This window comes from Eutrigla gurnardus (assembly GCF_963514095.1).
Source record: "Eutrigla gurnardus genome assembly, chromosome: 3".
Classification (NCBI taxonomy): Eukaryota; Metazoa; Chordata; class Actinopteri; order Perciformes; family Triglidae; genus Eutrigla; species Eutrigla gurnardus.
In genome coordinates, this window is record NC_139917.1 from 27,947,004 (window position 1) to 27,966,882 (window position 19,879).

Genomic DNA, 19,879 nt, shown 5'->3' on the forward strand with positions numbered 1-19,879 from the left:
TCAGGAAGTTTATTCCAGCCATTTGTTGCATAGTGACTAAATGATGCTCTCCCGTGATTGTTGTTTACTCTGGGAATCACTAACAGATTGGTTAATTAAAACTACACAGGGCTTTACCTCTATATTCACATCACGCCGCCTTCACTTTTGCCTTGTACAGCTTCATCTGAAGAGATTTCCAAAGCCTATCCAAATATCTCCAAGTGTTTCTTCACTGTAAATGTAAAGAAACCAGAGTACTTGCAGTCAAAAAGCAGGAATAAGGCATATGTATCATAATATATAAGATTATATATAAATGAGGCCATTTATATTGTAGAACTGCATTCTTTTAGAAATGGTTTTGTCCATCATCAGTCAATAATTCAAAACCCCATTTTTTTGGAAGAAATCTCTTGAGAAAAGAACTGCATAATAACTTTATAATGCCCACACTAATTTTTGCATGATTAGGTGTGTTTATGTGGACGGATTCCTTCCAAAACCTGAATGAAACAGAAGAAGCTGTTCCTCCCTCACACACGTTTGTAGACTCTACTTAGCACTTACCAGCAGATGTGTGTGTGTTCAAACGGTAATGATTCTAAACTTGTCATCGCCAATGATTGACCACCTGTGTGTGTGTGTGTGTGTGTGTGGACTCTGGTCCACACGAGCATCTGCTGCTGTACTCCATTATCCCTTAGCACAGCGCGTGTCGGTGCTGCAGGTGCCACATTAAGGTGATGTGTTTAATCATCAATTCAGCCAGGGGTCGGCCCTCTTCACACGTTCAAGAAACACAAAACACTCACTTTCTGTCACAGCGAGCTCAGAGACGGGACTTTTCCAGGGCTCGAGTGTGTGTTTGACTGTTCACGTTAATAAGCTTGGTGTAGGTTTTTGGAAAGGGAAGACAGCAGCGTCTGGAGGAATGTAATGTGTCCTTCTTTGCATTTAGGGTGTTTGCAAAGTCTGTCAGATTATGAGAGGCGGATGATGAGAGTGACTGCACGGGTGTAAGGGTGAGATTCGACAGGTGTGTGTGTGTGTGTGTGTGTGCATGTGTGTATTGCTGTGAACAGTGAGGATGTCCAACTCCACCATCAACTTCTACGCCCTGAGTCAGTCCTTCAGCTCTCCTGACATCATTGTCATAGTAACCTACTTTCTGCTCAACCTGGCTGTCGGCATCTGGGTGAGATTCAGAAGTGTATATACCTATATACCTGTGTGTGTTTTCTGCCCGTGACCAGTTGTTTTGTTGTGTCAGTCGTCATGCAGGGTGAGCAGGAACACGCTGAGCGGATATTTCTTGGCTGGACGGGACATGGCCTGGTGGCCGGTGAGTGTTTGTGGATGAAGAGCAAAAGGAACTTTCTCTAATTCCTGGGATGCTCTGTAGCTGGATGCAGCCCAAAACATCTGCTCTGCACTTATAAATGAGCTTGGATATGATTGTAAAATGAGTTGTTATGCTTAGCAGACTTTAAAAATGTGTGCCAGATGTGGAAGTTGACAGCTTACTTTTCAGATTTAGATTTTACACAAAAAAACACATGATTTGCTTATAAAATGCAACACATTGTTAAAGATTAAAATATCTTCCCAACCTTTTTGGGGGGTGTGGTCCCTTTAAAAAAGAAGCAGCGTCTTTTTGGGTTCCCTTGTGGCAATTCTGAGTTGACAGCAGTTCCTCTAAATGCCTCAGATGGTTTTTAATAATATTTATATAGTCCAACAAACGAAGACAAATGTGTGCATCAGAAGGTATTTCTTGTGATGCCCCATGCATCATCTCATGACTCTATTGTTCAAGTACTTTTACTTTGAAGTAAGCTTTGAATGGAGGACTTTTACTCGTGACATGTTGTATTGGTACTTGTACTTAAACGAGTCCGTCTTCCTGCTCAGATCGGAGCTTCCCTCTTTGCCAGTTCAGAAGGCTCAGGCTTGTTTATTGGTCTTGCTGGTACCGGCGCTGCTGGAGGCATCGCTGTCGCTGGTTTTGAATGGAATGTGAGTTCACCCCCCCACACACACACACACACACACACACACACGTCTGTCCATTCAACAAAATCAGCACGCTATTGTTATTGAAGTCAACACATTATATGTTGGAATGAAGAGGAGCTACCCTGCTAATCCGTGCACATGTTATTGCTTTTGTGTTTTTCTGTCACTAGACCATCACTGTTTGTGTAAGAGTTACCTAAATATGCAGCTCCAATAACTAATCTTCCTTTTGTGTCTGAAAAGAAAACAATTAACATGAGCGTTGTCGTAGCAGTTGGATGTAATTACCTCTCTGGAGATTAGAAATGAGTGTTGCAGTGTATATTTGTGTGTTAAACGTGCTGCAGGGGGCAGCAGTACAACGTGTTTACTGTACTACAGTAGACGTGTACACACCAGGAGGCCCTCAAAGAGTTAAAGGTTTCACATCGGTCTGACCAGACTCATGTTTTATCTTGTGAGGCGACTTTTGTGGGCAATCTGGTCAAACTTCTCTGTCTTCTGTCTGTCCTCTTCCTCTATAGGCCACTTATGTGTTGCTGGCTCTGGCCTGGGTGTTTGTGCCTGTCTACATCTCCTCAGGGGTTAGTTTGCACACAAACACACACACTCACACGCAGGTCCATGGATGCTTGTTAAGGCTGGTTCAGCAGGTACATTTAGGTGCCAAGAGACATTCTCCTTCATAGCATTCCCCGCCTTAAACATTCCCCAACAGGGTGTCACACACATGAACACAAACACACACCAGCCTTCAGACGAAGATCCTCCATTACTGTTTGTTTCAGTTGGTACATAATTATTTTAAGTGTGACCACATAGAAAACTAAATTGGCCCTAAAAACACTCAAAGTACATTAAGGTGACCTCCTCTGTGTGTGTGTGTGCACAGATCGTGACGATGCCAGAGTACCTGGGCCGTCGATTCGGAGGAGAGAGGATCAGAACCTACCTGGCTGTCCTCTCGCTGCTGCTGTCCATCTTCACCAAGATATCAGTATGACAAAGTCACAGCGGCGTCACACACTCACTGTTGCCGTCTAACGACACCCGCTATGAGACTGAATGGTGGTTGTGTTTCCGTCCCCAGACCGACCTGTACTCCGGAGCCTTGTTCGTTCAGGTGTGTCTGGGATGGAACATCTACCTGTCCACTGTCCTCATGCTGGTGGTCACGGCGCTCTACACTATCGCAGGTACACAACTGCGTCCAGTAACTGATTCCATGGGTGTTTTTTTATTTCACATACATATCACACCTGCTTCCTTTCAGGTGGTCTTGCTGCCGTCATCTACACCGACACTCTGCAGACAGTAGTCATGATTGTAGGAGCAATCATCCTGACAATTACCGGTGTGTATAATTATCATAATTTCTTAACAAACTCAACTGCAGTTATGTCAGAGGATGGTGTAGTTGGGACTTGTGCGTTTCCCGTCCACAGCCTTCAACCAGATCGGCGGCTACAGCAACTTGGAGCGCGTGTACAGCATGGCGGTGCCCAGTAAGATCATTCCCAACAGCACCTGCCACCTGCCGCGCGAGGACGCCATGCATCTGTTCCGAGACGCCGTCACCGGAGACCTGCCCTGGCCCGGCATGACCCTGGGGCTCACCATACTAGCCACCTGGTACTGGTGCACTGACCAGGTACATTCATACAGGCGAAACCAGGCAGGAAATACCACTGCAGGAGATGTGTGAATCATAATGCACTTCCCTCTATTGGTCACTAGAGGCTCGCCACAACATGGGAAATGTCTTCGCCTCTTTCTCAGAATAATCAAGTAATTTAATACATTTTCACAACATGTTCTTTAAAAAGACACAAAAATGAACCCTTTTAAAAAATATATTTCATCTTAATTGTTGAAAACTGGTACACAGCATTATCACCACCATGCCCTGTTGGATTTCTTGAGTACAGTGGAATTAAAACGGAAAGGAGCAGGATCGGTAAATTGAGCATTGCATTTAAAAAAAAAACTGTGTTCATTCAAGTTGGCTGGTCAAAGTTAAACAAGGAAGTTGTGGCAAAATGTAATGTTTCCAATATACACTTGCCAAGCTCCAGCCTGTTGCCCAACCTTCAGAAATCCCCAAAGAAACCTAAAAGCTACAATAACTGTTCTGTCTTCTATGAGGTAAAAGCAGACGCACTTTAATTTTCCTGTACACAAACTGGTCTGAGGGTGCAGTTGCTGCAGGTTTGAGTTGTGTACTTTCCCTTCCAGTAATATTAAACTCAGCTGTTAATTAACCTGAACTGGTTGAGCCAACAACAGCGCTGAGTCAGCAACAATTTGTCTTTTTATTAACATCATTCACTTTTGGTCCCACATCAGTGTTTGTCGATTGCATATATACCAGTTATCAACGCAGTAGCCCTACCCTAACACCATCAGTAACCAATCACAGTGCTATCAACACCAAAGCCCGACTCTTATGTCAGTGGGCACACATATTTCCTGCTCTTGCATGTCACAGATACACCGCATCTATATAAGATTGTTTCCAGTAAACAATTCTGAAAAAGAAAAGCAGTTGAGGTAATCAAGAAATATTTGTTCGAAGAATTTCTCACAAAGTTGAAGTGCCTGAGTTGGCAGACGAGACTAATACATATAACCAACAGGTGACTGGTCATCTACAAAATACCCTGATCCATGCTAAAGACATGTGTGGGTTTATTTCCTCCCAGGTATCTGCTATTAAAATCCATCATCTGCCTGACACGACTGAAACATCCAGTCAGAAGCTTGCAACCATGATAGCGTTGGATTGATTTATAGACAATCCCTCTTTAAACATGTCATCAAATGCAACAGCCAACTCCTGTTGATATCATGAAAACAAAATCCCAATTAAATAGTTCTTGTATGTTGAGCCTCCGGACTTGAAAACAGGAAATGACATGCATGCCGGAGATAGAGAAGATTCCACACTGAAGAGTCACCACCTTCTTAGCAGGAAGTCCACATCATCAGTCAACCGTGTGCGCCTGGACTGGCCCCCCACATTTCTACCTGTCAGCCCTGTTATTTTGAGACGCCTTCTTTTGCGAGCTTCCTCCTCGTGCTCTTAAGTGTCTTAAACTGCTCAGTTTTGAGAAAGGTAATCCTAGTAACCCTGATGGGTTGGCTGGCGGCTGTGTAGAGGCGGTCCCCGCCTTCCTAGAAGCCGGGCTGTGGCGTCGTGGTGACCGGCCGGACCGTGACTCCATGCGCAGCTGGCCAGAATCAGGCTGCAGCGTTTGAGTTTGACCCTGCCAGTAACGGTGCCCTCCGATCACCGGGACGGCAGCTCGGGCAGGGCGGTGAAAACTTCCTGGTTTGGCGATGATTACTTTAGGTGCTCTCTGTCTGGCATCACGGCCTGGAGATTTGGAGGTCTGGAACAACTAGACAGAGAGAGAGAGAGAGTGATGAGTACGACATCATGGAGTCCAGAAGAATTTCACATGGTGTCTATTTGTGAGGCGACAGGGAGCTAAAAATCCACCTCCACCTCCCAATTAACACATGGAGTACCTCAGGGATCAATCCTCGGTCCCCTTCTATTCTCTCCCTATATACTCAGATATTTCATTTTAATGCGTATCATTTGTAGATCTACTTCTCCTTTGATTCAAATGATGCCATGAGACTGAGCACATGGGAGAACTTCCTTCAGTTATCTCAGAAGTTAGAATCATATATCTTTGTTTCCCTTACCTCAAACATTAAGGCTCCTAAGAGAGATTGTGGTGTAATATCAGGAATCGGAGCCAGTAGCACTTTCACAGTGTTCTAGACTAGATTTTAAAATGTTAATGATTTTTAAGGCACATGTGGGGGTGGATCGTGACTATATTTCCGATCCTCTCTCGTAAAAACACAAATTGTTTTACAGAATTTAATTTAATTTCATCAAATACATTTTTTTAAATCTGTGTTTTTCATCATACTATCCTTCCTTGGTTTTATGTCTTTTGAAAGTGCTATGATAATAAACTTAAAGTTATCATTACTATTATTGTTATTTGTGTTCCTCTGTATGTAGGTGATTGTTCAACGGTCCCTGTCTGCCAAGAACTTGAGTCACGTGAAAGGAGCATCAATCCTGGCTGCTTATCTGAAGATGTTGCCCTTCATCTTCATCATCCTCCCTGGCATGATCAGCCGAGCTCTCTATCCAGGTGCGTGGGCAGACAATTACACCGTTTCATTTGGAAAAAGGAATGACATGACGACTGAAAACAGGTAGTGGCTTGCTTTGACACCCCTGCTGAGACACACCCAAGTGTGATTTATATCAATGACTGTGTGAGAGGGCATCCGTCTTTCCTGAGCAGAACTGAACTGCTACTGGTTCAGGGCAAACATTATTCCTGCACTTGGTTTTTGTCAGTGTTTACTCATTCAACATTAAAAAAGGATTTAAAAAGATTGTCAACATCTACTTGTCAGTGTTCTCCAGGGCTGGAAAGATATTCAATATACAAAGATATAACAGCACATTGTCGCTATTAACAATGTAAGACTTCATCGATTATTAAAACTGTTCATTTTCTGTTTGTCAATTGATCATTTTACCTCTACAATCAGCCTTTTTCATGAATTTAATGAATCTGTTGATTACCGGTATTTCAATTCGACTAGCATGTAATGTGAGAAAACAAATGGCCATCACAATTTCCCCAGACATAGATCAACAGTCTATAATCCAAAGATTTACACTAGTTAAAAACCTGGAACCATTTACAGATATGTGGCATTTTGCTTGATAAATTACTTAAAATGTGAATTTCTGGCCATGTATGTATTGTAGGGTCAATTGACGGTGTGTCTGTTCAACTAATTTTATCAAGACCAAAGGATTATAAATGTTGTGCTATATAATATAAAACTATTGTATATGTTCTATACAATACCTGTCCGATGTGCCTATGAGGTGAGGGGTGTGCCTGTCTGCGGAGCTGCTGTGATTGGCGGATGAGGTCAGTGCTGTCTTCTGACTGGCTGGGCTCCCGCAGATCCAGCATGCTTTGGGAGAGGCGGGCCATCATGTTGACTCCATCTCCTTGGCGATGCCCGCGCCCTGACCCCGTCGTGGCGCCGTTGGTTAACGGGTCGCTCGGCTCCGGCTGGGAACATTCATAAAATTCCTCCTCTGACGCCGTGGAGTTGCTTGAAGGACCCCCGTTGCCTGCTCGGTCACACATGACCTTGGTGCTGTCTTGGCTGCCCTCGCCGGTGCTGCCGGAGTCCCTGCCATCGTCCTTCGATGTCACACGGCCACGGCTTGGTGTCCCCTTTTGGTTTAAGGCATCGAGACTTTCCAATTGGTCCAGTTTTATCATCGTGACCAGCGGCTGGCCAAGCTGCTCTGAGGGGGCGGGGTCTATGAGTAAGTGTAGGGTGCGGCGTTTAGGAATAGGAGGTGCTGCAGTTTGACTCCCTGGAGGTTGTTCGTCATTGTCCGTTGGCTGCGAATCAGCAGTCGCATTGGATTGTGATGGTTCATTGGGTTTGTGTGTGTCTTGTGTTAAAGGTGTGCTGGGCTGCTGAGGAGGCCCTGTGGAATCTGTGGCATCGGTTTGGTCTTTACTCGGAGCTGTGTGCGTTTGCTCTTTGAGTTGTTTATTGGTGGAACTCACGGGAGGAGAGACATCTGCACTTGTACTCCCAGAAGGATTGTTTCCTGCTCCTGCAGCGTTTGCACCCTCAGGTTCCTCACTCTGTGGTGCTGACATTGGCGCGCTGAAGCGTATAGCCTGGCTTGTCTCAAACCTCTCCGACCTCTGTAAGTGAACCTGATTGGCTCGCTTTTCATCTCGGATGTTGATAAAGCCAATCACGTCGCTTGGTGGGTCTGGCTCTGGCCAGGTGGGCAGGTACGGGATCAGGTACGCTTTCTCCAGATGGGCTAATCCTGGATGTAAGGGTGGCTCTTCTATGACATTCTTAAGCCGTCCTTTCAGAAACACTAACCCAGTGGGATTTTGGGAGTTCTTGTTGCTGGAATTTTGGTCAGAAGGTGTGGGACTCGTGTGGATTCCTGCGACAACGAGGGCGTATTTGGGATTGATGAGCTTCCTCGCAATAGCAGTTGATATCGGAGCAGGCACCGCCTGAGGGACCGGGTCAGGGATTGGTTCATCAGCCATGGGGACCTTGTTGAGAGACACACCTCTGGACACGAGGTAAAGGTCACGAAACTGCAGGTCAAAGGTCTCCACTGCCTGTCCTGTGATCACAGTGATGAGGTTACGGTCCAAACGAGATGAGGCCCAGGTGAAGCTGGAAGAAAAAAAAGACACGGAAACATTGATCGCACCAGTGACTCAACTATTTCGGTATCTGATGAAGGATCAGATTTCAGACATTGTTTTCCTACTGAATCTGTTCATGTTTGTCACATCTACTGTAAACACTTTCTTTTTCTATGTCGCAACTTCTATGAAGAGAATCCAGTTTAATCATTACACCAGACATTGTACCCTGAGGTCATGCATCACATTGTGCTCTACGCATGATTTCTTTATGCTTCTCTTCAACTTCCAGTCGATAAGAGATGTATTAGTAAATACTTGATGACTGAAAAAACAAATTAAGGGTTATAGTTTGGGAAGATCTGCCTAATTTACAGTAATTAACATTAGCAGATAAAGATCTGCATGTCGTAATGCCATTATTACAACATTTCCAAGGAAAAACAGTGTTTTCTAATGTGATTATAGTATATTTAAAATTCTTTTGAAGGCATTTAGTGTTTTGGTTGTAAAACCATTAGACAATATTGGTGAAACATGTTGCTGTCACTGTGTTGCTTTCAGTCTATTAATCTCAATGTCCCAGTTGTGAAACGATTGAATGTGTTAGCCAATAGTTGCCCATTTACACATCCAGCTGATATGGAGCAACATTCGGGAATTGTTTTTGGCTTCCTGACAAATGTTTTGCTAACTTTGTCTGCCGTTTGTTGCTGAGCAGGTAGTGTGACTGTGGCTTTTAGTGCTTTTTCTGGTTGCATCTGCTGATGCTGGAAACTGAGAGTGATGAGACCGGACCCAAACTGTAACGTTCCCAGCCACAAAACAGAAACAGTGAGCTGAAAGATACCAAAACACTCCGTCATGCTCTGCCGGTTTGTCTGTTAGTGTGTGTAACTTTATATAATACATGCAAATAATAAGAATACTGATTTGAGCAGCTTTAAATACACAAGTAAACAATACAATCGCACACACTCACAGTGCACTGCTCACCTGTATGAACCAGAGATGGCTCTGTCTGCATCCACCAGGAGGAACTTTTGGCTCAGCGATCCACGCACCTTCTGTGCCGACCGCGTGAAGAACTCGGCACCTCCACAGCAGCGTACACGCAGATTCTACACACACACACACACACACACACAGGGTTAATGGTGTGAAAAGAGAGGCTGTTGTGAGTTTAGTTTTGATGGGAGGAAACATATTGGTGAACAAAAAGGAAGGAGAGGCGACAAGAGTGTAGGGAGCGAGAAAATTATGAGGAAAAACAGTTCTTCTCGATTACAACCGCCATGAGATTGTGTTGGCTGATTCTGCAGGTTAGAGCATGGCCTGCATCTATGTATGCGTGTACGACACACCCTGTGGTGTTTGTCTTTGGCGCTGTGATCAGGGTGTGGCTCCTGGCAGATCATTACCTCGGAGTTAATGTCGGTGCGAAATCTCACAGTGGACGCTAGGCACAGGAGTCGTAAAGGCTCATAATAACAGCAGATATGGCAGATAAAAGAGAAGCTGAGGAAGAGAGGGAAGGTCTGGCAGTTGGCACTGTGAGAAAGGAAGAAAGGGAAATGAAAGAGAAACATGTTACAGAAAGTAAAGTGGGAGAGCGTGTGTGGTTCTGCTGCACAGACTGGAATGTGCTTAGTGTCTTCCTGGACCAGAATATTTGCAAAAAACCCCATGAATCTTTATGCATGCTCCGTTACTGCCTAGACCAGTTCAAGTCAACGAGGCCACGGATGACAAAGAAATTCTGCCTATGGCAAAACGACTAGCTGGTACATGCACCTTATCGAGGCTTGCAGGCCAAAACCTGTTTCACTATGTCAATCGTGTGCCCTTCTTTCAAATACTTCCCTATTATTGTAATATACTCAAATGTGTCTTTCATTAAACACATTGTATTTGAACAGGAACTGTTTAAATAAATAGTTGTCTGTTATGATATATTTATCAGGAGTAGCCATCTATCCAAACAGCTCATCTCCCAGCTTATCAAAACACTATCTGGCTGTGTGTGTGTGTGTATACCTTTAGGTGTCCACGGTGCATATCAGCTCGGCCACACATGGAAAGAAAGCAGGGGACTGCAGCCATGTCGATGATTATGTACACAGGAACTTTGCGTTTGTAGGCTGCATCCAGCATGTCCCGAAAGATATCCACGTCTGTGAACACATCCATTACCACAGCTATCACCTGCAAACACACGCACACACACAACAAAAAACAGAGGAAACCACACTCCATGTTAATGTTTCCTGGTACGTTTGGGTGGGTTCGATTAAACAATGTTACTCACATTAAACCCTCCAAGGAAGCCGAGCAATTATGAGAAAATGAAAACACAGATAGAGTGCTTTGCAGATTGCCGATAGTGTGAAGTGTCTGGACAGTGTGCGTTATGTGGGTTCAACTACACAACACTGTTTACCATCCATCCATCCATTGTCTACCGCTTATCCTGTATTCAGGGTCGTGGGGGGGGGGGGGGGGGGGGCTGGATTGACCCAAATTAAAAACGCACAACTGGGCAGAGTTCGGTCCACTGAGACTGACAACTTAGGGAATAGATCCAGAAAATACCTCTGGAAAAAGCAAGACTGTGAACCCTGAGGTTAGAATACATGACTAGAGATGTCAAATCAACGTTATTGTTGCTGTACTTGTGTACGATTAAAGTGTGATCTCGTCAATCTGAGAAGAACTTAGAAAAACTAGAAGGTAAACAAAGATCTTTTGTAATAACGTACAAACTATGCAGCGGGAGCAGTTTGTGAGCCGAGTTCAGTTTAACAGTAGCTTTGGGGAAATAAAAGTTTTCAGTGTAGTGCTTTTAGCAGTGAAACTGCAGCTGAAACTCATTAATAGAAGGTTTTTTGTTACCCTGAGGAAAAGCTAGGTGTTTTATATGTGCATGTGCCAGGATTTATGCATGTATGGGGTGATGGCATGTTCGCTGACGTCAGAGGGTTTTTTTTTTCTTCTTTTCACTGGCGTGTCAAGATCACACTTGTTTTATTAAGACGCTGCTGTGAGAGTGTCACGAGGGAGAGAAGAAAGGGAAGAAGGTCTGTGAGATTAGACTGAGAGACTGAGGCAGATAATGTGGCTCTAAATCAGAGAGACACTGGATTCAATTGAGTCCAGATTTCAACCCATGTCACATTATTCTTTGAAATATGCACATTGTGTGCTGTAATGCCATCAGGGTTCGTGGAGAAAACAACAAAGAGATCAAAACTTTCTCCCTTAATGTGTAAACAATCTTTGTAGTTTGTGGTAGTGAACTGTATTATACACGGAGCAACCAGAAGAATATTCAAATTCAATAACAAGGCAATAAATACAACCTTCACTTATTGTGTTGGGACTGTTGCTGTGGCTGTGTGTGAGTTGGCTCAGTGCTGTTGTGCATTGGCCCTGGTGTTTTTGTAATTAATTGTGTTCGGTCCGTGACATTTATATAAATGGAAAAATACCTTAGAATACAAAGTAATCCAATAAAAGTAAGGTCTTAAAAACAGTTGTTGTAACTCTTTGTTACATGTTAAAGTTGGACAAAGAGAGCTTGTTATTTGCTGCACTGAGTATTCAGTATTTCTTAACTTCAATTTAAAGGCGTTTCCGGTGAAACCATAATCACTCCATAATGCCACCATCATCTTCTTCACTGCTCACCCTCTGCGCTGCTACAATGCTCTTGCGCACCACTTCCTTGATGTGCGTGTACCCCTCGGTCGGCGGTTGCGTGTACACGGCCACGCGCGTGATCCCACGGTACGAAATGGACTCGGGCCAGCCGAGGTCCAGCTCTGCCACTGAGGCCTCTGACCGATCTGGCCAGTACTGGAGCGACACCTCGCCGTCTCCCCCGAAATCCCCGGACCCCGGGGTGAGGTTTCCAGGGCCCGGGGTGAGGTTGCCTAGCCCCGGGGTGAGGTTTCCCGGGGTGAGGTTGCCCGGGTTCATGTGGTGCTCGTGCCCCGGTCGGTAGGCCTCCGCCGAGTGTGCGATCCGCTCCAGCTCCGGTTCCGACAGGAACTCCCTGATGCCTTTGTCGCGGACGTAGTCCCTGAAAGCATCGCGGCCCTTGGTGACGAGCACCTCGAGCGCCAGCCGTTGGTCCTCGCAGTAGAAAAACTCCGGTTTGCCCTCGCTCACGCGCCAGTTGACGTGGTGGTTGTCCAGACACTGGACCTGAGACAACGCCATGGCCTCGGTGTGTATCCACCGGTCAATAAACGGTTAAGCACCGAACCCACGTTGACCCGGTTTCCACTCGTCGCTCAGAAGGGTCAAAACTCGAAGAAGTGCGATCTGTCATTCCGGTCCATAGCGTGTCCGCGTGACGTGGGCGCGAAACGGATCCCTCCGGTGGGTGAAGACGTTCATCCGGGTGAAAGGAACCCGCTCGGGCACAGTTCCTCAACGCGGACTCTCAGGTTACTAACGCCCAGGTGTTGGTCGGACAAAGCTCCCCCGCCCAGCGCCACGCCTTTCACCTGCCAGGGGGCCGGGTAACGTCGGTACAGGGGACGGGTGAATCCGCCGTTGGCGCCGGTTCAGCTGCTCTCGCCTCGGGGCCCGGTAGACGTGGAGGCAGGCGGCTGTCTGGGTGGGTGATGAAGTGGCGGTGTTTCTGCCAGTGAGTCAAACCTTTCTCGAGGAGTCGTCAGTCCTCCATTAAAAGTGTTAAAACTGTCGGTGACTCAAGCTAACTGTTGCGCGTCACTTTTCTTTTCGTCTGCCCGTTCACATCTGTCAAAATGGCAGCCGTCGAGTTCCCCGAAAGTAAGAAGAAAGTCGTAAATATCGGTAACGTGGCGCCGGGTCCACACGCCGCTTTAATCACTGCTTGTTTCCCTTTAAAACGTAGTCGACGTCCGGGACAGACCGGTATGTGTCTGCCCCTGGAATCCGGCAACGGAAGCTCTGTCACCGGGGGCAGAGAGGGCGGAGTGTCCGGTAGTTAGTTTGGGAAAGAGGCTAATAACTCCGCCCTCCTGCCGGGACAGAGGGACGGAGAAATCTGGGGTTTCCACCCAAAACAGGACCCCCTCCGAAAGAGTGTTTTCTTATCTGTGATATGATGGCTGCACTCTTTCCTGAGACTCTGATGGGTCTAACTGGCTAATTATTCTAACATTAGGCCGGTTTAAAATGGAACAATTTAAAGGAAAAACCTAATTTAGATAAACTAATTATTCTAATATTGGGCTGATTTAAAACGGAACAATTTAATTTAATTATTCTAATATTAGGCTGGTTTAAAACTGCACAATTTAAAGGAAAACATAATTAATATAAACTAATTATTCTAATAAAAGACTGGTTTCAAACCGCACAATTTAAAGGACAAACATAATTAATATAAACTAATTATTCTAATAAAAGACTGGTTTCAAACCGCACAATTTAAAGGAAAAACATAATACAGATAAACTAATTATTCTAATAAAAGGCTGGTTTCAAACTGCACAATTTAAAGGACAAACATAATTAAGAAGAAGTTTGTCGGGCCCTTTTCCTTTTAAGGTGATGCAGTGCAGCTCACTAGCGTTTTGCTGATCCTGGTTGCTGCAGTGACGCGTCACTCTGAAGTCTGCTGTATTTGTAGTGATAAAACATTTTTGAGATATGACTCATGCCTGGATCAGGGTTCATATATTTAATAAGATAAGAGGACAAGTTAAGGGTTCTATTTAAGGCACCAAAAAGCCAGGTTCTTGTTGTGAGTCCACTTTTTCTTATCACCTAACATATGCCTCATGGAAAACATGAAATCACTGTTTATAGCCCACAGAATGCAGATCACAGGTAAATTCAGCAGAAAGTATGTCCTGATGTGTTATGGAGCAGGGTGTTTCATATAGGTGGTCATAATTCATAGTCACTTGTTTTGTGTAATTATACGTGTAGTTTTTAAGGGCAAAATATTTCCTACATTATAATCAGAATTATTCAGGAGCACATTTTGTAATCTGTTGCACATAATTTGCCCTCTGAGAACAGAATCATAACATTGAATTGTTTAATTTAATCTCTCAATAAGTAGAAATTAGAGCAAAGTGAGTTACAGTATGAGTTGTGACTTCCATCCCCGTGTGAATGACCTGTCTTCATATTTCAGACACTGTAGGATGCGTGGATCCAGAAGAGTGCGTGCGAGTGTGTGGAGCCGAGGTGGGATGCTCAAACATCGCCTTTCCCAAACTGGTCATTGAACTCATGCCAAGCGGTGAGAATACTGTCACTTATAAATCATGTCAGCTGTTTTGATAGGCTTTTATTTTGTAATTGTGCATGTGTTTGTCTGTGTGTTTGTGTTCCAGGTTTGCGCGGACTCATGATAGCGGTGATGATGGCCGCTCTGATGTCATCACTGACCTCCATCTTTAACAGCAGCTCCACGCTCTTCACCATGGACATCTGGAAGAAACATCGCCCACGGGCCTCGGAGAGAGAGCTGCTACTGGTCGGCAGGTACGTCCCTCAGAGGTCAAGGGTCGGTGGTCAGAGAGGATCTGTCGTGAAGCTTCGACGGAGCCAGCTGTCACAACGTTAACCAGAAGAGATGCCCTGTTTGTCCCAGGATCGTGACGGTGATCTTGGTGGTGGTGAGTGTGGTGTGGATCCCCATCCTGCAGTCGGCAAGCAGTGGCCAGCTGTATGTTTACATCCAATCAGTGACCAGCTACCTGGCTCCGCCCGTCACTGCTGTCTTCACCCTGGCTGTTTTCTGGAAGAGGACCAACGAGCAGGTAACACACAAGTCATTTTATTTCATTCATCTGGTAAGAATCTTAAACGTTTTGTCTATGAATGCCGACCTAAAGCTCCCACAATCCAATGGGACACCGTGTAATTACTTATGTTGTGTGAGCAACAGTCAAACCCCAGATATATTCACACTGATGTAAGGAAAAGAAAAAAAAAGCAGCATCTTCTCAACTTTGTGAAGCTGATGCAAGTGAATTTTAGCATTTGGTGTTTGAATAATGACTGAACAATCAATTGCCAAAATTCTGTCAGTGATCCATTAATTGCCTGATCACTATGGGATTAATTACATACAAGCACTCATTGTGCTCTTGTTTTGAAACGTGTTTTTATTTTTGTTTTTCTCTGTAGAACTTTGAGATTGTTTTTAACGATGAAAAGTGCGCTACAAAAAAAGTTTTTTATTATTATTATTATTACTAGTTTTTAATCATAATCTATTCTACTGATTGTTTCGGACTCCTTCAAAGCACACAGGAAACCTACACCAACCATACTCACCAGAACATACTGGAGTGTTAAAAGGTTTCCCTGCACTGTTTGTACTGGTTTTATTAGCCTCACATGGGATCGAGCTGCCAACATCCTTGCTGCCCGGTGTGGAGCCAGCATGTTAACACACAGACTGTGTGTTACTCATTTTATGAAGTGTATTGTGTATTGTTTCCTCAGTTTGGCTCGTTCACTTGAAGTAATGAAAGTGTTTCTGGCTGATAGGAGTTCAAGTGAGGGAAAGTGTGATTGCTAGAAGATAACGATGAACAGAGGGAGGTAAAGGAGATAACGCTGCTGTAGTAAACGTTTGTATCAGCACCTTTTATAACACGTGACAGTAACACTTTCCACTGCAAGTCTACAGGACGGTCCAGACTGAGTCTGGCTGTTGTAATAGAGCACATCCTGGGTGTGTCTGCTCTCTGTGGATTTGTCTAGAATGAAAAGGATCTTCTCAGAATGAAAGGGTTTGTCCCCCTTTACTGTTATATACATGTTATCTTTCTTCCAACTCTGAATGAAGCAGCAAGGAGAGTTTTGTAGTTAACGACGTTGAACTTGCCCAGGGTTAGAATATGGGTTGGTAACAGTTTAATAATGTTACTCTGTCATTGTTAGCCTTGCTAGCTGCTATATGGATGACAGTGTCTTCTATATATACATGTTGCAGACTCTCATGGCCCCCAGAGGATGAATCCTACTGACTTTAGAGATCCCCTGACTTTTCCTGTGGCGCCACCAGCAGGTTAACATTTGTAGTTTTTCACACCTTGGTGATCCTTTGAACTTTTCACCATCAGGTCACATTTGTTCAGTACTGTGCCTCAAGTACTTTACAGCCTCAACGAGTGTAGCGTTAATTATCAAAGGTTACCACACAAAACTAAGACGGCGAGCATGGTACCTTTACCTGCTTAGCATCCGCGTGTTAGCACTGCCATTGTGCACGTTTTTTAGCTAAACGCACCGTTGTACAGTATACAGTTCAGACTAGCTAGCATGTAGCCTCTTTAGCCACGTTTCAACACCATAACTATCTACACATTAGAGTATAGATACTGAAATGCTGACGTCTACGTTTAAGCCTCGACATATTTAGATATTCAAAAAAACAAAGCCACGCTTTCTGCTGGAGGTTATTTAATATCTCAGCCATCCGTGAGCTTTGTGTTTGTTCATATGAACAGTGAGCCGTGAGGATGTTTAATGGTGTTGAAAGGGCGCGCGCTACCACTCAGGATGTGACACCCGAGGACCAGTATGACACTGTAGCGAGCAAACAATACCAGACGCTTTGAATGGGAACATGGCGTGATAGTCTTTGGAGCAGATAAGCAAATTCAACTAATTTAAAAATACCAAATAACCCTGTAATTATTGCAATTGCATCTAGAACACATGATGTATTCGCTTCGATCTCCTTTTGTATTAATCCTAGAAAATAACATGTTAGGATTTCAATTTATAATAGAATTATTGATGGTTTCATATTTCTGAAAAGTAAAAACAAACAAAAAAAACAGACCATTCTGCAACAATGATATTCACTGTTAACTCCCCGCATGTAGTACGTTCACATTAGAAACACAGAGGGAAGACATAAATGTTTCGGGGTAAAGCGTGCAGCGATATGTGGTCGTAGAGGTGCAGATGATTTCTTTGCAGGCTGTGACCAGGTGATCGTTTTCATGCTTGTGAAGTCGAACCACACGGATCACATTCCTGTCTGACGGCTGAAGACAGACGGGGACACGGGCTTATTTGTGTCGGTGCACGAGTGTGTACACAAGTGAGACGTGACAACATGATGACAGATGATCGCGGTGGGAAAGTGAGAGTGTTGCGGGCCTGAACACACCCAACACGCTTTCAGCAGCAGGAACTTCAGCAGGCAAATTCACATCCAGGCATGTAACCCGTGTAATGGTGTGTGTGTGTGTGTGTACTCAGGGTGCATTCTGGGGCCTGATGGTGGGTTTGGTGGTGGGCGTGTGCCGGATGGTGCTGGAGTTCGCCTTCCCGCCTCAAAGATGTGGCGTCGTGGACTCGGCCCCCGCGGTCCTGCGCAGGGTCCACTACCTGCATTTCGCCATCCTGCTGTGTGGGCTCACGGCTATCGTGGTTACTGTAGTATCTCTGTTCACCCCGCCGCCCAGCCATGAACAGGTGTGTACACACAGGTACAGCAAATAACAGGCCTATGTGAGTATTTTGCTGTTGGTACACCTGTAATGTTATCTACTAAATAATTAAAAAGTGTTAAAGGAGCAGGTATCCAAAATATGATCAACCAAAGAGCAAAATCCTACAGTACCATAGAAGCATTATCACACACAATAGAAAAACACTAAACCCTTAATATGTCATAACTGACATTTTTCTGACCTGTGAACTTAAAATGCAAACAGCAGCTTTTCTGAAGTGACATTTCAAGAGAATTAGTCAAAACTAGAAAACAGGCAGATTTGTTTAACTTCCCTTAAACACACAGACGCTTCATCACAGATTCTTTTACCCTTGAGCCAGGCTTGCTGTTTCCCCATTTCCAGTCTTAATTCTCTGAGCTAAACAGGCTGACGGCTCCATCTTCAGATCTTTGTACCAAACTGTAGGAAAGCAAATAAGTGTAATGTCAAACTGTTCCTTCCGGATTCTCAATATAGCCATTCAGCTCCTCTAAATGTAGTTAAGGTCATATTTATGTCTATTTGTATGTGTCAGTCAGTAAATGCTGTTCCATGTTCTCCAGGTGTGTAACCTGACCTGGTGGACTCTGACTGAAGAGCAACCAAGAGAAATTCCCCTCCAGAAAGTGTCCTCCGTCAGCCACCGTAGCTCCCAGGGTACGAGTCCGAATCTAGCCACCATGTGATGAACACTCATCCCCCCACACATGCTGCCTGTTTGAGTAACTTCCTGTTTCTGCTCTGTGTGTGTGTGTGTGTGCGTGTGCGTGTGCGTGTGCGTGTGCGTGTGTGTGTGTGTGTGTGTGTGTGTGTGTGTTTTGGCAGGCTCTGAGCCAACACGGCGGGTTACGTGTGGTCAGGGAACGGGACTGTGCGTCTCAGCAGCGCGGCGATCAGAAGAGACTCCAACTCCCAGAGTTCAAACGGTCAGAGAGAGCGTGTTCTGGTCCAGGTTCTGCTGCGCCAACGCCATCCTGGTCGTCAGCATTAACATTTTCCTCTATGCATACTTTGCATGAGTATGGCTGGGATGGAATCCTGTAGATGTAGCTTCAGAAAATCCCATTCCAAACTAGAAAACACTGGGAGAGCACATACCTCTAACCACAAACCTCTAAATGTATTATTTTGATTAAAAAAAACATTTAAATCCCCATCTGGAACCACGTTCATATCAAATGACCCATAATGATAGATAATTATAACATGGGAGAGTTCTCTCTTTTCATTCAAGGAAGGTCACGGAAAACGGTTTTAAAAGCTCCATCTCGCAATAAAATCCTGAGCAGTTATTCTGTGTGTTGTCTTCATAATAAATACTTTATAAGACATGTTTATAAATATATGATTTAATAATACTACGTTCAGTATTTCTACAGATGTGTTTTCAGTGTAATGTAGTGTTACAGAGTACAGAGTACTACAAGAGTACTAGTTACAGTGAAGCTTGTGGCTTGTAACAAGCTAACAGGAAAGTGCAGTTAGTGTTAGAGGAAGTATGACGTCTAAATAAGGGCATCACACGTCATCTTTACTTTGTATGGTTGGAATATATTTATGCATGTACGTGGGTCTTTGTGTTTAACAGTAATTATATAGTTATGTTTGTGTACCTTCGGTTATCTTCGTTGTGTCCTTTCATGTTATTTCGCCTGTTTATGAATATATATCAGAATTCCTCCCCAAATTCTCCAGCTTTTAGAGCTTTTAATTAGTAAGTATTAAGTTTGTATTCAAGAGTGAAGTTGAGCATCTGAATTATATAGAAATAATTTAAGTCATTTTTATTACAAATTTATCAGACAGATAAATTGTCTTTGACCTTTTTCTGCTCAACAACAACGGCGTTAACCTCAAGGTTGAGAAACGCTGTTCTAACATCTATGTCGATGTGCATTTGTTTTTTTTTAATGGTGAAATTCATCAAGAAATGTTGAGAAATTAAGATTGCTGGATGTAAAGAACCTTGTGTCAATCAAAAGACCAAATAACTTTCTGTCCATCAAATGTTTTTTTCTTCTTGTGATATTCAAATAAATGTAAAGATATGTGCATCAAAGCTACAAGTGTTTGTGCACAAATGAATGCCGGTTAGACTATTTACAAGCTGAGGATCTTTATTTGTGTTCTGTACAGTTCCATTTACTAAGGAGCATG

At 44.1% G+C, this 19,879-nt stretch overlaps 2 protein-coding genes across 2 annotated transcripts; one reads left to right on the top strand and one right to left on the bottom strand.

Moving 5' to 3' along the window:
* Positions 1 to 1,061: 1,061 nt before the first annotated feature.
* slc5a10 (solute carrier family 5 member 10) lies at positions 1,062 to 19,751 on the top strand. Its single transcript, XM_084004872.1, has 15 exons — positions 1,062 to 1,177; positions 1,253 to 1,324; positions 1,894 to 1,998; positions 2,523 to 2,582; positions 2,891 to 2,995; positions 3,089 to 3,194; positions 3,272 to 3,352; positions 3,444 to 3,649; positions 6,041 to 6,176; positions 14,392 to 14,499; positions 14,594 to 14,744; positions 14,854 to 15,022; positions 17,487 to 17,702; positions 18,286 to 18,379; positions 18,548 to 19,751. The coding sequence occupies exons 1-15, from the start codon at positions 1,070 to 1,072 to the stop codon at positions 18,739 to 18,741; spliced, it is 1,911 nt and encodes a 636-aa protein (XP_083860998.1). The 5' UTR covers positions 1,062 to 1,069; the 3' UTR covers positions 18,742 to 19,751.
* Positions 3,838 to 13,202, bottom strand: fam83gb (family with sequence similarity 83 member Gb). The gene is made up of 5 exons (XM_084004871.1): positions 11,940 to 13,202; positions 10,290 to 10,457; positions 9,249 to 9,373; positions 6,912 to 8,280; positions 3,838 to 5,399 (listed from the first exon to the last, which is right to left on the bottom strand). The coding sequence occupies exons 1-5, from the start codon at positions 12,471 to 12,473 to the stop codon at positions 5,022 to 5,024; spliced, it is 2,574 nt and encodes an 857-aa protein (XP_083860997.1). The 5' UTR covers positions 12,474 to 13,202; the 3' UTR covers positions 3,838 to 5,021.
* Positions 19,752 to 19,879: the final 128 nt, after the last annotated feature.

Coding starts and splice junctions, on each gene's coding strand:
- slc5a10 (XM_084004872.1), top strand. CDS start 1,070: ATGTCCAACTCCACCATCAACTTCTACGCCCTGAGTCAGTCCTTCAGC. Junction 2,996..3,088: donor CCATCTTCACCAAGATATCA/GTATGACAAAGT, acceptor TTCCGTCCCCAG/ACCGACCTGTACTCCGGAGC. Junction 3,195..3,271: donor GGCGCTCTACACTATCGCAG/GTACACAACTGC, acceptor GCTTCCTTTCAG/GTGGTCTTGCTGCCGTCATC.
- fam83gb (XM_084004871.1), bottom strand. CDS start 12,473: ATGGCGTTGTCTCAGGTCCAGTGTCTGGACAACCACCACGTCAACTGG. Junction 10,458..11,939: donor GCATTGTAGCAGCGCAGAGG/GTGAGCAGTGAA, acceptor GTGTGTTTGCAG/GTGATAGCTGTGGTAATGGA. Junction 5,400..6,911: donor CTCATAGGCACATCGGACAG/GTATTGTATAGA, acceptor CTCTCTGTCTAG/TTGTTCCAGACCTCCAAATC.